Raw genomic sequence first — 17,727 nt, forward strand, 5'->3', positions numbered from 1 at the left:
TAAATATATTATATACAATTTTTTGATCATTTATTCGTACAACACATTTGTATGCTCGAAATGCTAAGAAATCCACGTATTTGATATATATGTTTATGGTAATTTATTTAACAATCAATTTTATAAGGCTTTCAATGCTAATAAACAATAGAAATTACGATTTGTATGTACATTTAATCTAAATAGTTGTTGACATGTTTCTTGCAAATATACAACTAGCAGAATTTAATCAATTACTATAATTAAATTATTCAACATTTAATGTTGAATTAACTTTTTTTTGGAATAATATTTTTGATTTTGTAGAAAGTGTTAAATGCATATATGCAGTTGCTATTGTTAATAATATTAATTACGATATTTATGTGCATAATAATTTAAGACATACTTAACGTCAGAATATATACAGTAATTGAATCAATTTATCATAACACACGGCAGTTACTTCGAATATTCGAAAAAGATAATTCCTTCAGATAATTAGTGTACTTTAATAACGACGATTTAGGTACTTGAACTTCTTTAATATTAATAATAATTGAAATATTCAAACTAGATAATTAAATAATCATGTAGTTTGAATATTTAGATGTCAGAATATTTTTTAAATATTAACTTTCAAATACGACACACGTTCGTAATTGTACTATTCGTTGTACACTTCTTTGAATATTCCAATTGCAATAGTATTAACATTTATAACCCTCGAACAACGGATGACTGGGTCACATATATTTTTTTTAGTGTCTATTTGTGGCATTGTTATACACACATTTTTATATTAATATGAGCATTTATAATTATATGTTTGTTTTTTAATTTTATTCGAAGCTGTAAAATCATAAAAGTATCAAAAGGTGACGAAAATTATACCTTTTTTCCATAACAAAAAATTATGATTATTGCATATAAAACTATTAAAATTAAATTAGGATCCTGTTGCACAATAATTTACCAGTTACTGATATTAATGAATTAACAAGTTACAACAATTTCTCAACAAATAGAGCGATCAAATAGTTTTTAATTTATGTAAAAAAATTGTCTAATTCTATATTAGGGAATTTATTGATATTAGTAAATTGTAACTTGTAAAACTTCACTAATAATATCAGTTGGATTGTGCAAGAAGTACCTGATAATGAAAATTAGAAAATCAAATCTTCTCATTGAAAATACGTTTCTTCGTTTCGTTGATGAGTCTTAGATGGTACAATCATAGTTGATTGAGGGTTAAAATTCATTCAATTAATTTCTTCTTGACGTATAAGACGGTTCAATATATATATATACGTGCCTACTTCAATGGGACTTCTAACGACTTTTTTAAACAAGAATATGTTCCGTGGAAGGTTGCGTTGCCGCCATTTCTGTAAATCAGGTATAATGTACTATACAAATGTTATTCAAGTTCCTTCCATTTTCTATGTCATGTATTTTTCAATTTTTTATGCGCACATACACACAATTCGTTTGTTATCGCATATTATAGTAATACGAAAGGAGTCGTTATCGAAAACATCAATCTCCTCCCGTCCTTTATCTTAGTCGATGCAATTGATTTCGATTTCTTCGGTTTTCTCGTTCTCCCGAGAAGGAATTCTACTTCTAAGTAAATACGAGAAACCCGTATACACGATGTTCTGAAAAAAGTGTCGTATAAAATACTTACTAGACTGAGGATGCTTATGCGATTTTAGATTTTTGTAAACATAACTAAAGAAAGTGGAATATAAATAGAAATTTGTTTCATGTACTAAATATTATAATAAATACTCTACTTCGTACATTTTATGCGTTCTATAGATTTTGCATTTTTACATTTCTAAAAAATGCATAAGTATTCAGAGTCTAATAATTACAAATTACCAAAATAACGTAGAAGAGCGAAATAGAATTTTCATTAAAGAACGAAAGAATTTTCGAGTGAAGAATATCATATTTTTATTTTTAATACCATGAAGATATAAAAAAAATATCTGATGAACTTGTGCAGTGACCTTTGAACAATTTAATGTCTAGAAAAGATTAAAGTTGAAGATCGATATATTTGTAACTAATTATTTATAAACCATGTTTGTAATTTATACGACCAATCGATCAAAAATCATTGCGCGTGGACCTGTTTCATGCAGTACCATTGGCAACGAATATAAAGTGACCTTGAGAAATTAAATCAAATAGATTTCTTCTTTTACATTTCATGGTATTCTGAGATAAAAGTATATTATTCTATTTGGACAACGCAAGAGAAAAAGTGATAAAAAATAATTATTTTAGACGACACTTATTTTGATACACTCTGTATATACACGCAAATATTATACATATGTCGACATAACGAAATCAAACGTTATTTTAACAATGATAAACTGTAAAAAAATCAATAATGCAGTTTCACCTAGTTTTCACAATTAATCTTCTTTTTTCTTTTTTTCTTTAAGAGAAAACATTTTGCATTTTTTTCACTAACATTACTTTAGAATATCATTAGTATCGACGAGAATATCGTTAGAATAAAGAATGAAAGAAAAGAATTATCTGTTGTAAATATATTGGGAGAGAAAAAAATTCGATGCCAATTTGTGTTCAGGAATTCAGTGAAAAAATTAGGTGAAACTCGATTATCGAAATTTTCGAAGTACATACATACACACATGTATAGTGGTGCTGATACATTATTTAATGAACACCAGAATCAACATTTTTCAAGGTCGTGTTTGCAAGACCAGAATGTACAACTAGAACATACACCGAAAGGGATCGAAAACCGGCGTGTGCTTAATCAAATATTAGATACTTACAATTAGTATAAAAATAAATCCTATACAGTACTGCCTTATAACGAGTTAGTTGAAATTAAATCTGGCCAGTTAACAAAGGAGAGTTTATTCCAGTAATTTTATTCTTTGGCTAAGAGAAATGGATAGAATGATATAATAACATTCAATATTTAGATTGATTTCAGAGTTTGTAGATAGTTTATATAAAAGTGATAACGACAGCAGTTACCAAGACTTTACCACTTTGATCGGTTAAAATGGCAGTACTGTAAGTTACAGATCTATAGAAAAAACTGTACTGGCTTTAGATGCGATTTCGTTTCGATAAACCACTATCCGAGATATTATTTCGGATCCGATAACGAGATCGACTTTTAATGTAAATAATTTCCCTAAAATTTCCCCAATCACATGTAAATGTGTAATATTCAGCTTTATTATCTTTTAGACACGTGCGAATTGCGAAACTAAAGCAAGTCGAATCGTTTAACTGTAATCGCTTAACAAAAATATTACAGTTACATTTAGCCTATTATCGTAGAGGTGTTTTTTCCTTAATTACCGTACTACGAGAAATGATCTTTTCGTAAAAACAAAGTTTGTTCGTATGGAGCTCTGTTGCTCCGTTCTCGAGAAAATCGAGGTTGAATGTTCGTTAAGTACGCGTGCACTTAACTAGCCCCAATCTCCTTAGTTTATCAGATCTAGCTAACTACCGCTACTTTTATTTATGTTTATAAATGGTATTAGTCGAGGTCTGATAGAATTATAAACAATGTAATTAGTATCTTTGACTAATCTATTGACTTGTCTATTTTAATCGTTTACGAATTTCTAGAAGCGTCGCACTTCCTACCGCATATAGATTCTTGCTCGGCGTATTAAAGAAGCGTGAACCGATGATAATGTGTTAATTATTTTACGCTATATGAAAATATTTTACATATAAATTATTTTCACTGCAGAAGAGGAAACTCTAAGGTTCGGTATAGATGAACGGTTTGCGAGAACGTCAGCGGCGTGACACTCTGTTGCTGCGTTTTAGAATAGCATAGATTTATATGAAGTAGTTTACACGGGAACGCAAAACGTGGCGGCAAATTAACGCAAAAATTGGACGCATAAACGTAGTAGGAAATTACCACGGCGGTTACGCTATCGCAAATCGCTCGTCTGCCTAAATGGAATGTTATGCGGCTCGTACTGATCTATATACGTTCACAATTTTCGCATAGCTGCGTATGATAAACGTACTATAAACGCGAGATGTTATGAAATGATTCGCACGTGTCTATCATCATTACTGCCGAAAAGTTTTTATGAATTTTTTGAATGTACATTTAGGGCCTTATCACGCACTACCTGCTGCGTCGAACACAAAATTTACGGACCATTTAAAACCAAGAAAAAGAAACAACAAAAGTAAAAAAAAAGTAATATGAATAAACAAAGCGAACCATATCACGCGGATAATTACGTTCTTAAGAACGAAAGCCAATCCGTGTTAGTATGTACGGTATGCAGATGATAAGCGAAAATTCGTTTGATATTTATCATCTAACGTAAAAGTAACAAAAAAAAAAAAAAGACATAAACGATAAACAAACGAATATGCCTAATTGTATAAAAATTGTGTATAGTTCGTAAACATTTTAAGATGAGAACAGAGCGAGAGTACGAGGCAAATTTAAGACTGTATCACAAGGAAATAGTATGTTTACTTATTTTATTCTAGAATCAGTAAATAGACGAGCGTGCGATGAATTGTTAATACAAGTCCGACATAAGTAGCGATGCAATGTCTGTATTCAGAAATGTTAGATGTATTGTTAAATTCGAGGTATTTTTTGGAAAAATATGATCTTTGATTGAAAAATCGAATTTAACGATACGATCACACTAACTAATTTTAATTAAAAGTAATAGATTTGTATCTATTTATACCTCGAATTCATGTTACTTTTATTATACTGGTAGAACGATGGAGCTTAACCTTAGAATTAATAGATTAACCTCCATAAAAACTATCTATTTCCGCATAATAATAACATTTTTCGTTATTGATAGTATTATTATTGTTGTATATGTTAAATTATTGATTCAGACAAGAATTAACCAATTGAGTTTTTCGACATTGCCCAAAGAATCAAAGTGACATCCGCGAAAAGGAAAGATTTGTGAAATAAAACGAGAAGGTGCTATCGTGTAAATCGAGCCTTACGTAATTGGAATTAAGCAACGAACACGCTTGCGATTTATCGTCGATAAACGTATTGTATAGTATTTCCATAAGAAGCTTCGTTACAGGTATAATCATTCGATAAATACCGAATCGCTCAAAAAATGCTTTCGAAGACATCTCTTCCCTTCCATTCTATCTTCCGTAGTAGACTATTTCAAGCTAACATTAGTTCTGCTATCAAATTGTTTCTCGACAGCTTTTAAGATTTTATCAATAAGAAATCGATACGATCAATGAATCGAATAGCGGAAGAAATAAAGTGAGGATAGATTGGTGCTTTGTTAATTATGCAATTTAAAGTTTCTAAACTGCATAATTTATACAGTCATTATCTAAATATCTTAAACACGAAGTTCATTTTGTTTTGCTTCCCATTTAAGGCGGGATGTTCTAGGTGTGCTTAATGCGCGCATCTGCGCCAAGAGCAGTCAAATTCGAATCACATGATAAATCAGATACTGCGAAAACAAAAGCATACTTTTTCATTGTAAAGGTACAAATGTGCCCGACGGATGCCGGCTGCGATATCGCAGCGAGATTGCGTTGCTTGTGTGACTTGGGTTTAAGACTGCTTTTGACACAGGACACGTACCGTACATTGGACGCACAAAGGAATTCTCGCCTTTAAGCGGTGCTGTGTGTTAATACAAAAAACGCGTCCGTGGCAGTCCGTGTACAAATAAAAAGTTTAGTGTCGGTTCCCAGGAACAAAATGACAAAAATGACGCGTTTAACGCGTTAATGGAAGACCTGAAATGAGTTGTAATTTTGAATAGTACAAAATTAACGAAAGTAAATGTAAGTTTGTGACGAGTGTGAAAAAAGTAAAAGTTGAATGGCTTTTCCTTACGCACCGTTATCGAATAAATTTTGGACACCTCGCTATATTTCCTTTAATCAATAGTTTATCCAGCATCTAAATCGCCGTGCTTTAGATTGTGATATCCATTAGGTTTTACCTGTAAGTTCATATGGTACAAAATCAAGTTTGCTCAACATATCTTATGCATCATACGTAGGACATGTGCAAGTTGACTTGTGCTTTAAATCAATTTTCTTCCTTTCATGCTAGAGATAAAATAAAGAATACATGGAAGCATGGAAATTATTTCAATCTTATTTGTTTCATTTCCTTTAACATCCTAAATTCGATTTGTAGTTTGATGAAAATTTTAATAAAGCTGCTTTTGTATTTTTATTTCATGTTATGAAAATACAAATTGCTCACACATGTCCGTCAAAATTACGTGATTAACGCAGAAAGCACGTTATATCATGTTCGTAAGTAAATGCGTGATATTTCATTGTCACAGTATATATTATTCTTTTGTGCACTACTCGAAACAATTACAAATCATTCAATAAACTCATTATGTCGTTGAAACATACGCATGCTCAAAATCTCTTTAACTGGTTAACCCATATAAGCAATAAAATCAAAATATTAGTCAAAATATCCTATCGAGAAAGTGATCAATAAGTAGAATATATGTAGTATATTATTAATCAACGAAAGGAATATATATACATACACATTTATTGTAAAATATAAAAGATATAACTATATGTATGTAATCAATATATACTTATTTTTTCTTGGATGCATTATATGTACCTTTATGAAATTTGAATGCAATAATTTCCTCATTTACAAAGTTCTAACCTTACGTAATTGTTTTGAGTAGTGTGTCTATTTCATTAAAAAGAAGAATAAGTCTCATCGCCTATAAAAGGATTAACATGTTTCGTGCACGAACACAAAACTCGAAAACGAGATTTGAAAAATGGAAAAACGTTTGATGTAAAGAATATAATATTTTTAGGATAGTTGATATATCGTTCAACAATGTTCCTCCGCTTCGTTACCTTTGTACGATATTAATGATAACGATTTCGTATAAATATGTACAGACAAAGACGATTAAAGGTAATGAACACGCAAAATAAAATACCACACAGAGACAGACGATCGGAAATGTCCTACTGCGTTTTATGTTCAATCGAGAACTGTATCATTTTGTGTTTTTAATCCTTGAGAGAGGCAAATGAATGGATTATTGGAATGTTGTGTAAAGCGAAACAATAATCAGACAATAAAAAAACAATCACCTGTGAAGGGAAACGTCGCGTTACAAATTTGAAGATTTTGCTCATCTTCAATGATCTGAATCAAAAAAATAAAAAACAAAAAGAAACCTTCAAACTTCTTGCGTCTTCTTGCGATATGTCGTCCCTTTGAAGTTATCTTGTTAATTCGGTCAATGTTCATAAAGACGAATTCTCACCGACGAACAATACACGAACACTGTTAATCACTTGTAACTACAAAATTATAAATGATTCAAACTATATCATATTTGATCTTATTTTAATTAGACAAATGTTATGAATAAGGCGTGAATTTGTTAAGTCGTTGCTCTAGTTCTTATTTACAGCTAAAAGTTTTATTTAGACTTTATATTTCATGTAGTTTTATGTAATCGTATAGAGTTAGAATTTAAGAGAACTGAATATTTGTTATTTGCTAAGTAGAATTTTCATCATATTTTCATGAATTTGTATTCTTTATACCGATGAGACATATGTGCATTAGCTAATTACGTTCTTTAGAAAAATGGGGTTAGGACAGTTAAGAACTAGGACAACGAAGTGTTTACAAGAAGATTGCGTAATGGTTATGAAATATCTGGGAACGATATTCGTGAGATGTTAGCCGGTGTGGATGTCACTTTCAACTTCTCACCGCGAACACAGGATTTCTATTTCCACATTTTTCGACTTCAAGTTCGAGTTTGTATTTTCTCTTGATATGCAAAGAGTCCCATATTGTTCGCGAACGCTGGTGGAGACGCACTTTAACGCGATCGTTTTCCTGTAATGCTGTTACAATCACTAGTCGTCAAGAGTAATCGTATTCGACAAGGATTAAAATCACAAACACGAGAAACTGTCTGTTACACTTTTCGACCTGTATATATTGTCTGTACCGATATTGTAAATACACTCGTTTGTTCACCTACACAATCAATTGTATACATATACTGATGCAATGTAATTAACAGAAGAGGTCTTGAACTGTTCGTTGTTCCATGACACAGCTGAACACGCGTACATTGATCTTTTTTTGCTCGATCTTTTGATCACAGAAATGCTGAATGATTGCAGTGGACATTTCAAAATTTTGTTCGGTAAGAAACAATCTAATATTTTTTAACATAAATATTGTTAGATTCAAGAAGAGATTGAATTTCTTCTCTTTTTTGTTTATTTGTATTACATTAAATTTTTATAAAAGGCATCTATATCTTCTGGGATATTTTTTTAAACATTTTCAACGTTGAAACTGTTTTTTAATTAAGATAATGGGACAATTGACCTTTGGGTATTGTAATTTCTTTCTTTCGAAATATATAATTGTGTATTTGCAATCGTTCAACATTAATGAATAAAATTTTTGTATTGCTTACCAAAAAATGTTCTGATTGACTATATATCATTGTATTGTCAATTACAGTTTATAAGATACTTTGTAGCAATTTTTATCTCCTAAATGGATTCAATCTATTCCGTCTTTTTACACATTCAGCACGCTTATTATTGTACATGTATATTATAACGATTCTCGAGTCTGGTTGATCTAAAAGGAAACGCCGTATCAAATTAGGCTAATTTGCTTACTCGCGATATATTGCTGTAAATTCGAATCTCAATCTGTATCGATTGGAATGGTTAAGAGAAAGCAATCGACTGTAATAATAAAAAAAAGTACACAAATAAACAAATATATATACCCTTGTAGTCCGGTATAAAAACAAATTGATTAAAATATATATAACTGATCTCGATGTGTTTTCTTGCTTTGTGGCATGTGCCCACCTTTCCTCAGCCGCCATATTGCATTTTTATATCCGGGCAATATAACACTTCCGGTCTACATATAACCTTTTACATATTTTATTATAATTTATTACAAATTACAATAAATTATAATATATATTATATGTACCTTACATATTTAATAAAATTTATATGAATTTGTATTAAAAGATATCTCAGTTTTATATCTCAGTTTTTAAATTTCAATTATGATAAATAATTCCATAAGATTTGAAAACTATCTAAGTATGCAGGTGTAGTAAATGGTGCATGCACTATGTTCTTTAAGGATATCAGAAAGCAGTTTTTTTACAACTTTCTCTATTGTAATTAATGAGTGAAAATGTGTATCGGTTTTTCATAAATATTAGATGCACTTTTTTACAATTGGATGAAAAAATTATTACAAGGGGGAAATATGAACGTTTTGTACATCTTGTAAGCAATGTATAGTCGAAACGGAATATTTTCATTTTCTGCATGTAAGAATTTTCAATTGAACGTGAAACACACGGAATTACGGTCATGTTAAATCGCTTTGGAAAAACAAAAGGATCGCTTTCATCGACTTTACTGTCTTCGCTTTCACAATTAGAGCTGATTCTATACAAGTATTACACTTGGACCGTTTCTAGTGGAAATAATACGAAATTATTCGATGTTAGCTGAAATAGTGACAAAATTGAACCATAGAAAATTCAAATAACGACGGAAGATTCGTAGAAAACAATTTTACTTTACATCGCTTTCTTCTGAACTATAAAGGGAGAAAAAAGGAAATCTCGTTTACACGCTTCCTGCCTTGTTTCAACTATATAATTTACGTCGTGGAATTTTTGTAATTTCGATCGAGTTTCATAATTTATAACGCTATAAAGTTCTCTTTGAACGAATTAGCAATGCTAAAAATGTTCTCGTGAACAGAGAGAGTAATTAAACACGCTCAACTCGTTACTTATCTCGACGTCACATTGCATTCCTCCTCACTTTCCTTGCCTCATGGAAATGGCCTCGATAACAGCAACTCTACAAGCTGCTTCAAAAAAGGAAACAAACTATTATTTTTAGTTCTCAATATCCTCAATTTATAATTAACACGTTTTTATGCAAAAGTTATACAGGTCCTTTCAAAACATGTCTTCCAGTTTTCAAATTCGAACATTCTTCCTTTTCTCATGGAACAATATTCGATAAATCTTTTTATTTATGATACCTATATTATTTAATTATATGTTAACAAAGTAAATTCCAAAGATACTAATGTCATCTTCAAGTTTTTATTATTTTTGCCTTTTACGAAAGAATTAATTTCAAAATCGAGTATTGTAAGTATTGCTCGTCTGCTTCTATGAATTAATTTGATAATCAATGTAATATAATGATCCTTTTGCAAGAATTTTGTGACTGAATTTTTGAATCGTCCTCTAGGTTCACTGCTCTGCATCACTGACATTCTCGTTGTAGTGAAATGACAAGCTATACGTGCGTTTATGTTTCTCAGCGAGAATCCGTTTCTCGAGAGTAATGATTAACAGGTTTGTTGGTAAACACGCTACTGCATCGGGTAATTCGACGTCAAGCAAAAAAGCGATCGTTCCTCCGATGCCTCGATAATGCGTAATTACGAGAAACTACAACTAAATGATTCATAACGGATTATACGTTACAGACTGAAAGGAAGATCTGTAACGCAGGATGTATTTAGTAGGCGAATTGGGTTTCTAGATCTAGACATCACCATGAAAATATCTCCATTTCTAAATTTGATAGTTTGAAGATTGAATGACGTATACATTTTTCAAATCCTACAATTTTATCCTCAAGTCCTTTTAGACACTAAGTTGGATTCAAATTAGACAAAGATTATTTTAAATAACACATTTTTTAACTACAATCTTCAGTCCTTAGCTCCTCTTAAACATTAAATTATATCTGTGCCAAGTTTATTAGATTTAGCTCAATTGAGATGAACCAAAATTAAGTACTAAATTAAACACCAAATTAACATTAAATTTGAATAATTAGATCTAATCCAATATTGGATGAAATATAATCTACATAAAATTAAGTATGAATTACATTCACTATCTCATTAGCAGAGCTGAAACAATATCTTAAGTCTCTTTAAACTCAACGTAGTGATCAACTTTCTTTTTCCCATGAAGATTTTTCTTTCTCAAAGAAATAGTCTTTAAAATTCCTATCTGAAAATCAACGAAGAAGATTTGATTCTATTCTAAAGGAAGTGTGTAACATGCGAGTTAATTGGGAGTTAAATAGCCAATAATAAAAAAAGGATTCATTGATACAAGGATCTTACTGCACGCGTTTGCGAAGACACGTGATTCATAATCGTATCTAAGAAAAATGAACGTTTCTAATTGGTATGAAAAGAGCGAGGAAGAAAGACAGTGATGGCAAAGAGGTAACTTTCGTTAGTGAGAGCGATATTCGTCTGTTTAAGAGCTGCCAGTTTCCACTGGTTCGTCGTGATCGCAAGTATGCATATTCCCCTTCTTCGATGGGAATCGTCAACGATCACTTTCTTCTAAGTAAGTTCCTTCGAAGGATTTACTCGTTCTAGTGAACGATCCGCAACAAGGATTACCTAGTCGTACTCTCGTCACTTGCCTCTATCGTCTTTGTTAAAAGTTGTAAACTTTTCTGCATATCTTTGTTAAAGTACCTTTTATTCGTTTACTTTATTTTCTTCGATTATGCGTGTCTTTTTAATATCATTGTGATGTTATCTGAAAGATGATAGAAATTAATTAATTGATAGTAAAAAAATTGATTTGTGTACATTGTGAGACTTAAAACATTGAAAGGTATATCAAGAAAATTCATTATCGATAAAATAGTAAAGTTCAAAGTGTATATGGTTATAATTCAATATGAAGAGTATGAGACAATAAAGTGTACGGGGTTGAAGAAGATAGTTGTATACATGGTGTGCTTCCCTTACTGGAAATGAATCTTCGCGGTGGGCTGGCGATACTTCTTTTCATTCTTGCGGAGATCGACTGCACGATCCTGAGGATCGTTCAGGAAGATCATTTCTGTAAGTATAACATAATGTTAAGCTACCGTTTCTATAACACTTATCCTGTATTTTTTGAATATTGTTTATAATGTATTTTTAGATATTTTTAAAATATTGTATGTCTTTTAACTTTTTAAGGAAGATCATTTTTATTTTTCAAGTTTGATAGACATTAAACGTTTCAATACAATTTCTATTCATATAATAAATAGATTGTTTGTACCTTTATGAGAAATGGAGAAATGGAAAAGTCTGCAGGATGCATTTAATATGCTAAAATAAAAGCACTAATAATATTTAGTGAGTGACACAGATCTCCATCAAGGTCTTATTTCTGTAACTAAACTGAATTAGAATTAGAAATAGAATTTATAGGGGAACTGTTATACATATATCATAGAACTATTATATGCATTTTGTATACTTTTAAATCTTTAAATTTAATTCGTGGATTCGTAAAAATGTGCAGTCTACAAATAACCGTTTCGTCAAACCATTGAATATATTACGTGTTTAATTGATATTAGTTGACTACCAGTGAAAGTCAACGAGGTGGGAAACTTGAGTTTTTGAATAACAGCTTGCGGATGTCCTTCAGCATCGCATAGGCAGCCACGTGCGATTCTGTCGGTGAAAAACGTCACTTCTTCTACTGTGGACAAGCAAAAGAATGTCGGGAGTACAACGGGTCGAATATTTAACGGGAAACCGAGTAAACGAGGCTCTTGGCCCTGGCAGGTGTCTCTACAGCTTCTCCACCCAAAATTAGGATTTATCGGTCACTGGTGCGGCGGCGTTCTCATTGAACCCACTTGGGTCGTCACAGCTGCTCATTGCATTCATAAGTGGGTTTCACTTTTCATTGAATCTATACGAACTTAGCGACGAGCTTCCAGCTTATCACTATATAGAGTGTCTAAAAAAAAAAAGATTTATTAAATTATTAGACAAATATACAATATTGTTAGCCAATGAAATTTATCCGTACGTGTAAAGATTAATGAAATATAAATATACATATTTTGATCACCATCGATTTATAAACTGACTGGATATTTACTTACAGCGAGCTTTTCAATTTACCGATTGGTGCACTGTGGACGGCGGTGGTCGGGGAATGGGAATTAGACTCCGGTGGACGAGGCTCGGCAAGACTACCTGTTGAACGAGTGATCCTCCATGAGAGATTCAACAATTACTTACACGATATTGGTAAATAAACGATTTTAACCCTAAAGTGGTATCGTTGGCTTGATAAGAAGCTAGGTAACTACGATAGTTTGTGTTAAAATTACTAAAATTTAGGATATTCAATTTTCTCTTAGCGCTGATGAAGTTAGCTAGACCAGCTCCTTTGTCCAAAGTAGTACGAACGATATGTTTACCGGAGCCGGAAGAGGAGCTTGCGAATAGACAATGCGTCGCTTCTGGCTGGGGTCGATACGGACCTTCTCAGTCACTTTCCACTGCATTATTAGAAGCCTCAGTGCCATTGCTAGATCTTGAAAAATGCATGAAAGCTTATGGGAAATCGGTATCGCTTCGAAGCGGTCATCTCTGTGCTGGTCACACTGATGGCTCGACCGGAAGCTGCGTGGTAAATAATCAATTTCTATATTATATTAACTAAATTCCTGCCGAGTAAAAATGTAAGCTGGAATGCTTGATATTATTATATCATATTATGCCGCATACGAGTAACATTGTTCTAATCTTATTATTTCAAAGGCAATTCTTTTTATCCAAATTCTAAAACATTTTCATCGTTTCGTTTCATGAAATTTAGAGTTATTACTTTCGTCGTTACATAAGATATCCAGCACCGATCATCAAAATACACTTAAGTAGATTGGAATCCTTGCATTTTCTGGATAATGCAATCTGGCTTTCTATGACAACGCTTTATCCAGATGAATCTCGTGAATTCCTTTACTTATAAAATTGCTATTTATACCAATGTGAAATTAACATTAAAATCTCTCCATACTCGTCATAATTCGATTTTAACACGCCTTCTGAAGCATTTACTATGCTTTATAGTAAATATTTTTCCCTTTTAAGGATATTCGGTATTACATTCGCACACCTAAAAAATATTTTCGACAATTAGTTATAAATCTTTTTAAAAATTTTTTAATATACATATATATATGATATTAAGCAATATTTTAAGTTACAAGATAAAAGTATTGTGGTACACATTTCTTCGTTTCAAGATTATTAAAATTTGATTCGAATATTTTAACAATATTTTCAGTAATTAGTGTCGTAAATGTTTTTAGCAATATAAATATACATATATACATTTATAAGTAATGTTTTAAATGATAAAATAGTAACATCTCTTAGGGTGATTCTGGAGGACCATTACAATGCCGTCGCGCAGACGGAGTATGGCAATTGGCAGGCGTCACTTCTTTTGGATCAGGATGTGCTAGACCAGGATATCCTGATGTGTATACTAGGATACAGTATTACGTAAAATGGATAAGAAATACTATGAACAATGACGATGATACGCAATTTTTATAATTTTGATCAGTATATTAATTCACGTGTACCTTGAAATGTAGATAATATTTATGTAAATATTATTCGAATAGACCATTGTACATATGCATATACGTTCTCCTGTGTAGCTTTTAGTACAAATAATTTTTAATAAAAAAAAAGGTACAATGTATTGCTCTACTTATTATACGTATCTTATCCACACAAATTTACCATAATTTGGAAACAATCGCAAAATCTATATACGAATAGAACACGCTGCATCTGAAAACCATAAAACCTCGATTTCAATAGGAAATAAGACCAAGCATATACATATACATTCACGTGTTATGGAAATGAAAGCGCACCCACTGCGCTGGTAAGTTCCAAAGAAAAGCCATTCGCCAGGGGCTAAGGTATCTTCCTATGCCCGCCAACGTACATTATAATATACAGTGGCTCATGAAAGTATTTTAGCATTTGTAGAAAACTTTTACAAGTATATTATAACGTATTATCTATTTTTTTATTATTTTATGATATATTCTATATAAGCATAAATGTATGACGTGTGTTGTGTGAAACTCTTTGAAATCTCCTTAGCGATGCAATGAGCCTAGTAGTTATGGTACAATCGGCAAGGAATAAACATCTATATACAACGATCAATTATCTGATTCTCGTGCAACGACCATTTTCACTTTGCGCAATAATTTCATATATGACAGAAAATATAAATAATCTTTAATTTATATTTTTACAGATATGTACAGATTTTACAGATTACACATATGTCCTGTATGTTAGATCGTGTATATGCAACATGTTAGTGTTGAATATTTTATGGGGCGAAGTACAATTTTTAATAAAACAGTTGATTGTTATTAATTTAAAAACAAATTGAGGTTCGGTTCCTTGTCAATTGTACCATTATTACCGAGACACCCTCTATATTTTGCTAAAAGGTTTCTGCAAGTGTTCAGATACTTTTGTGAGCTGCTGTATGTATACTTCGAAATGATACCGATGTTTCTATACCGGAAATACGACCACATCTGCATTTATATGACTCTCATAAGGGGAGAAAATCCGAAGTTGCTTCGCTCTTTTCGAACATCGTAGATTCAATGTTACGCAACCTCGTGATTGTGCGTATGACAACCAAAGCGATTGCATCTCCACCTCCTAGTCTCTCCTCTCCCTTTCCACCCATTTCCTCTCTGCCCCTCTTCAACCGATGAAATTAGAAGTATCGATCAGTCACAGGAACCGCGTACACCGTGGTAACTAAGAGACTCTGAACACACAAATTATGCCGAGATGCATCCATTAATTAGCTTAATACGTACCACTTAGCATACCAAAGCATGCTCTGATCAAGTTTCGTTTACACCGTCTATCCACTATGTTTCTGTCGTTATTATGCACTGTGTGTTCTAGTGTCGAGTGTTTATCGATTTATTTGGAGCCATACGTATGGCTTGTATATTATAATTTTTCGGTTTTCGAAGAATATTATTTAAATAAAAAATGCTTGACAATAAAAACGTGCAATGCTATGTAACGTTTTACAAATAAATGGATTGTAATGACAAGTCAACGACACGATATTTCTCAATGTTAAATCTATTGATGTTAAAATGTTAAAACGTTAAACCCTGAAACATTGAGGATTTAGCAATTTTATAGTCAGCGTTTCTAGGTCTGTTCTATTTATGCTATGCTCCATTATCTATATTATTTATAATATTCTGTTTTGTATGTTATCTATAGTATTCTGCATGCATGCTATCTATACATATTATATCTCTGATATTGTATTATCTATATTATCTCTATTATACTTGTAGTGGCACATGGCCGTAGAAAAAGTTTCAAATTGTAATGGAAAATTTCAATCTAGGAGAGACTCATATTATCGTACCTTTGAATATTAACGTTGTTTTAGGTTACAACTTAACTTTTTAACTTGACTTGACTTTTCGTGGTAACATCCGTTAATATAGATGTATGAACGTGCTACCTACGACAATAGTATTATTATCATTTCTTCGATTGGTATAACAGCACTGGACGACAGACGATTACTTTGTACTAGTAGTTGTACTTATTTTAATATATCTGACTATTACAAATTCATCCACTCGTTATTTTATTAAATAAACCTACACGTTACAACCACCTCGCACTGTATGCATTTTATGCATATATGTATACATATATTATCCTATATGTACCTATATTTTATACTATCTCACGCTATCACGTTTATCGAAATATGTTACTAAATATAATTCAAAATATTTTACTCGCAAGAATAATAATTTTTATTACAGTAGATCTATGGTAAATCAGATGATTTTTAGAAAGGAAGAACAATGCTAATATGCTACAAAGTATCCTGTATAAAATCACGAGTTACCAACCAAGAAACATGAGTTAGTTTGTCAATCTTGTCAATATAAAAATTTCCATATTCAATAAATCTACTTAGACGTATACGAGCATTTTAGCATCAAGTATAAAAGCCTCGCCATACTCCAGATTGAAGGAAACTACAAGAAACAAACTTCTCCATCAGCAACAATAAATAATTTAGAACAAGTTCTATAAACACTATTATTCTATGCATATGCTATCTTCTAACTTACTACAAAATAAAATTACTAGACTGCAACTCTTCACGCATTAATGTGAAATGCATTCATTTAAAAATGCATATGCAACATATGCATATGCAAAAATGCATATTGCAAAATATAAGAAAATATACAGTATATTCCGGTATTTAACAGTCAAATTTTGTTATAAACAATCACGTAAAATTGGTGGCAAAAATCGCATTCTCTGTGTATTTCGTACTTTTATTATAACATGTCAATGGAACTTTAAATGACCTATATAAAATTCGGCTATTAAACTCTAGATCACCCTGTATTAATATCCAGTGATTAGAACAGCAGATCTTTAAAGTAAAGTTATGATAAAATATGTTTAAAAAAGTAAGAAGAATGCAATGATCACTAAGCGTGGATGAAATTCAGTTTACCTAATAGATTAGACCTTTCGTGTCCGTCACACTTGCGTTGATTAGTAGCTACTACATAATTACATTAGGTGTCTAATATAATGTGATAGCGCAGATGTTGTTGTCAGTGCACGTGTCCGTGTTTAACAGGCGTTTAATTAAATCGTACATTTCATTTCATGAAATTTTCTCGTTAATGTAGGTATATCATTTGCACACGTTACTATTACGAACATAATAAAGCTGATTTTTCCCCTTTATA

The 17,727-nt window shown here is 31.6% G+C and overlaps 1 protein-coding gene and 2 long non-coding RNA genes across 3 annotated transcripts; 1 reads left to right on the forward strand and 2 right to left on the reverse strand.

Annotated features, from left to right (window-relative positions):
- Positions 1-3,827: 3,827 nt before the first annotated feature.
- LOC117151453 lies at positions 3,828-6,073 on the reverse strand. Its single transcript, XR_004461402.1, has 2 exons — positions 5,880-6,073; positions 3,828-5,775 (listed from the first exon to the last, which is right to left on the reverse strand). It is a non-coding gene; the product is annotated as an uncharacterized LOC117151453 (long non-coding RNA).
- Positions 6,074-9,073: 3,000 nt separating this feature from the next.
- LOC117151456 lies at positions 9,074-12,608 on the reverse strand. The gene is made up of 3 exons (XR_004461405.1): positions 12,168-12,608; positions 11,867-11,960; positions 9,074-11,651 (listed from the first exon to the last, which is right to left on the reverse strand). It is a non-coding gene; the product is annotated as an uncharacterized LOC117151456 (long non-coding RNA).
- Positions 11,673-15,003, forward strand: LOC100749636 (chymotrypsin-like elastase family member 2A). Its single transcript, XM_003488100.3, has 5 exons — positions 11,673-11,962; positions 12,525-12,789; positions 13,011-13,156; positions 13,270-13,541; positions 14,294-15,003. Exons 1-5 carry the CDS (start codon positions 11,872-11,874, stop codon positions 14,474-14,476), a joined length of 957 nt encoding a protein of 318 aa, XP_003488148.1. The 5' UTR covers positions 11,673-11,871; the 3' UTR covers positions 14,477-15,003.
- The last annotated feature ends 2,724 nt before the right edge of the window (positions 15,004-17,727 follow it).

The sequence above is a fragment of the Bombus impatiens genome, unplaced genomic scaffold (genome assembly GCF_000188095.3).
Source record: "Bombus impatiens unplaced genomic scaffold, BIMP_2.2 scf_0217, whole genome shotgun sequence".
In the NCBI taxonomy this organism is placed as follows: domain Eukaryota; kingdom Metazoa; phylum Arthropoda; class Insecta; order Hymenoptera; family Apidae; genus Bombus; species Bombus impatiens.

Excerpts from the sequence above, each read along its gene's own strand:
- LOC100749636 (XM_003488100.3), top strand. The coding sequence starts at position 11,872 with ATGAATCTTCGCGGTGGGCTGGCGATACTTCTTTTCATTCTTGCGGAG. Across the intron at positions 11,963-12,524 it reads CGTTCAGGAAGATCATTTCT|CTTGCGGATGTCCTTCAGCA; the intron begins GTAAGTATAACA and ends TTTGAATAACAG. Across the intron at positions 13,157-13,269 it reads CAATTACTTACACGATATTG|CGCTGATGAAGTTAGCTAGA; the intron begins GTAAATAAACGA and ends ATTTTCTCTTAG.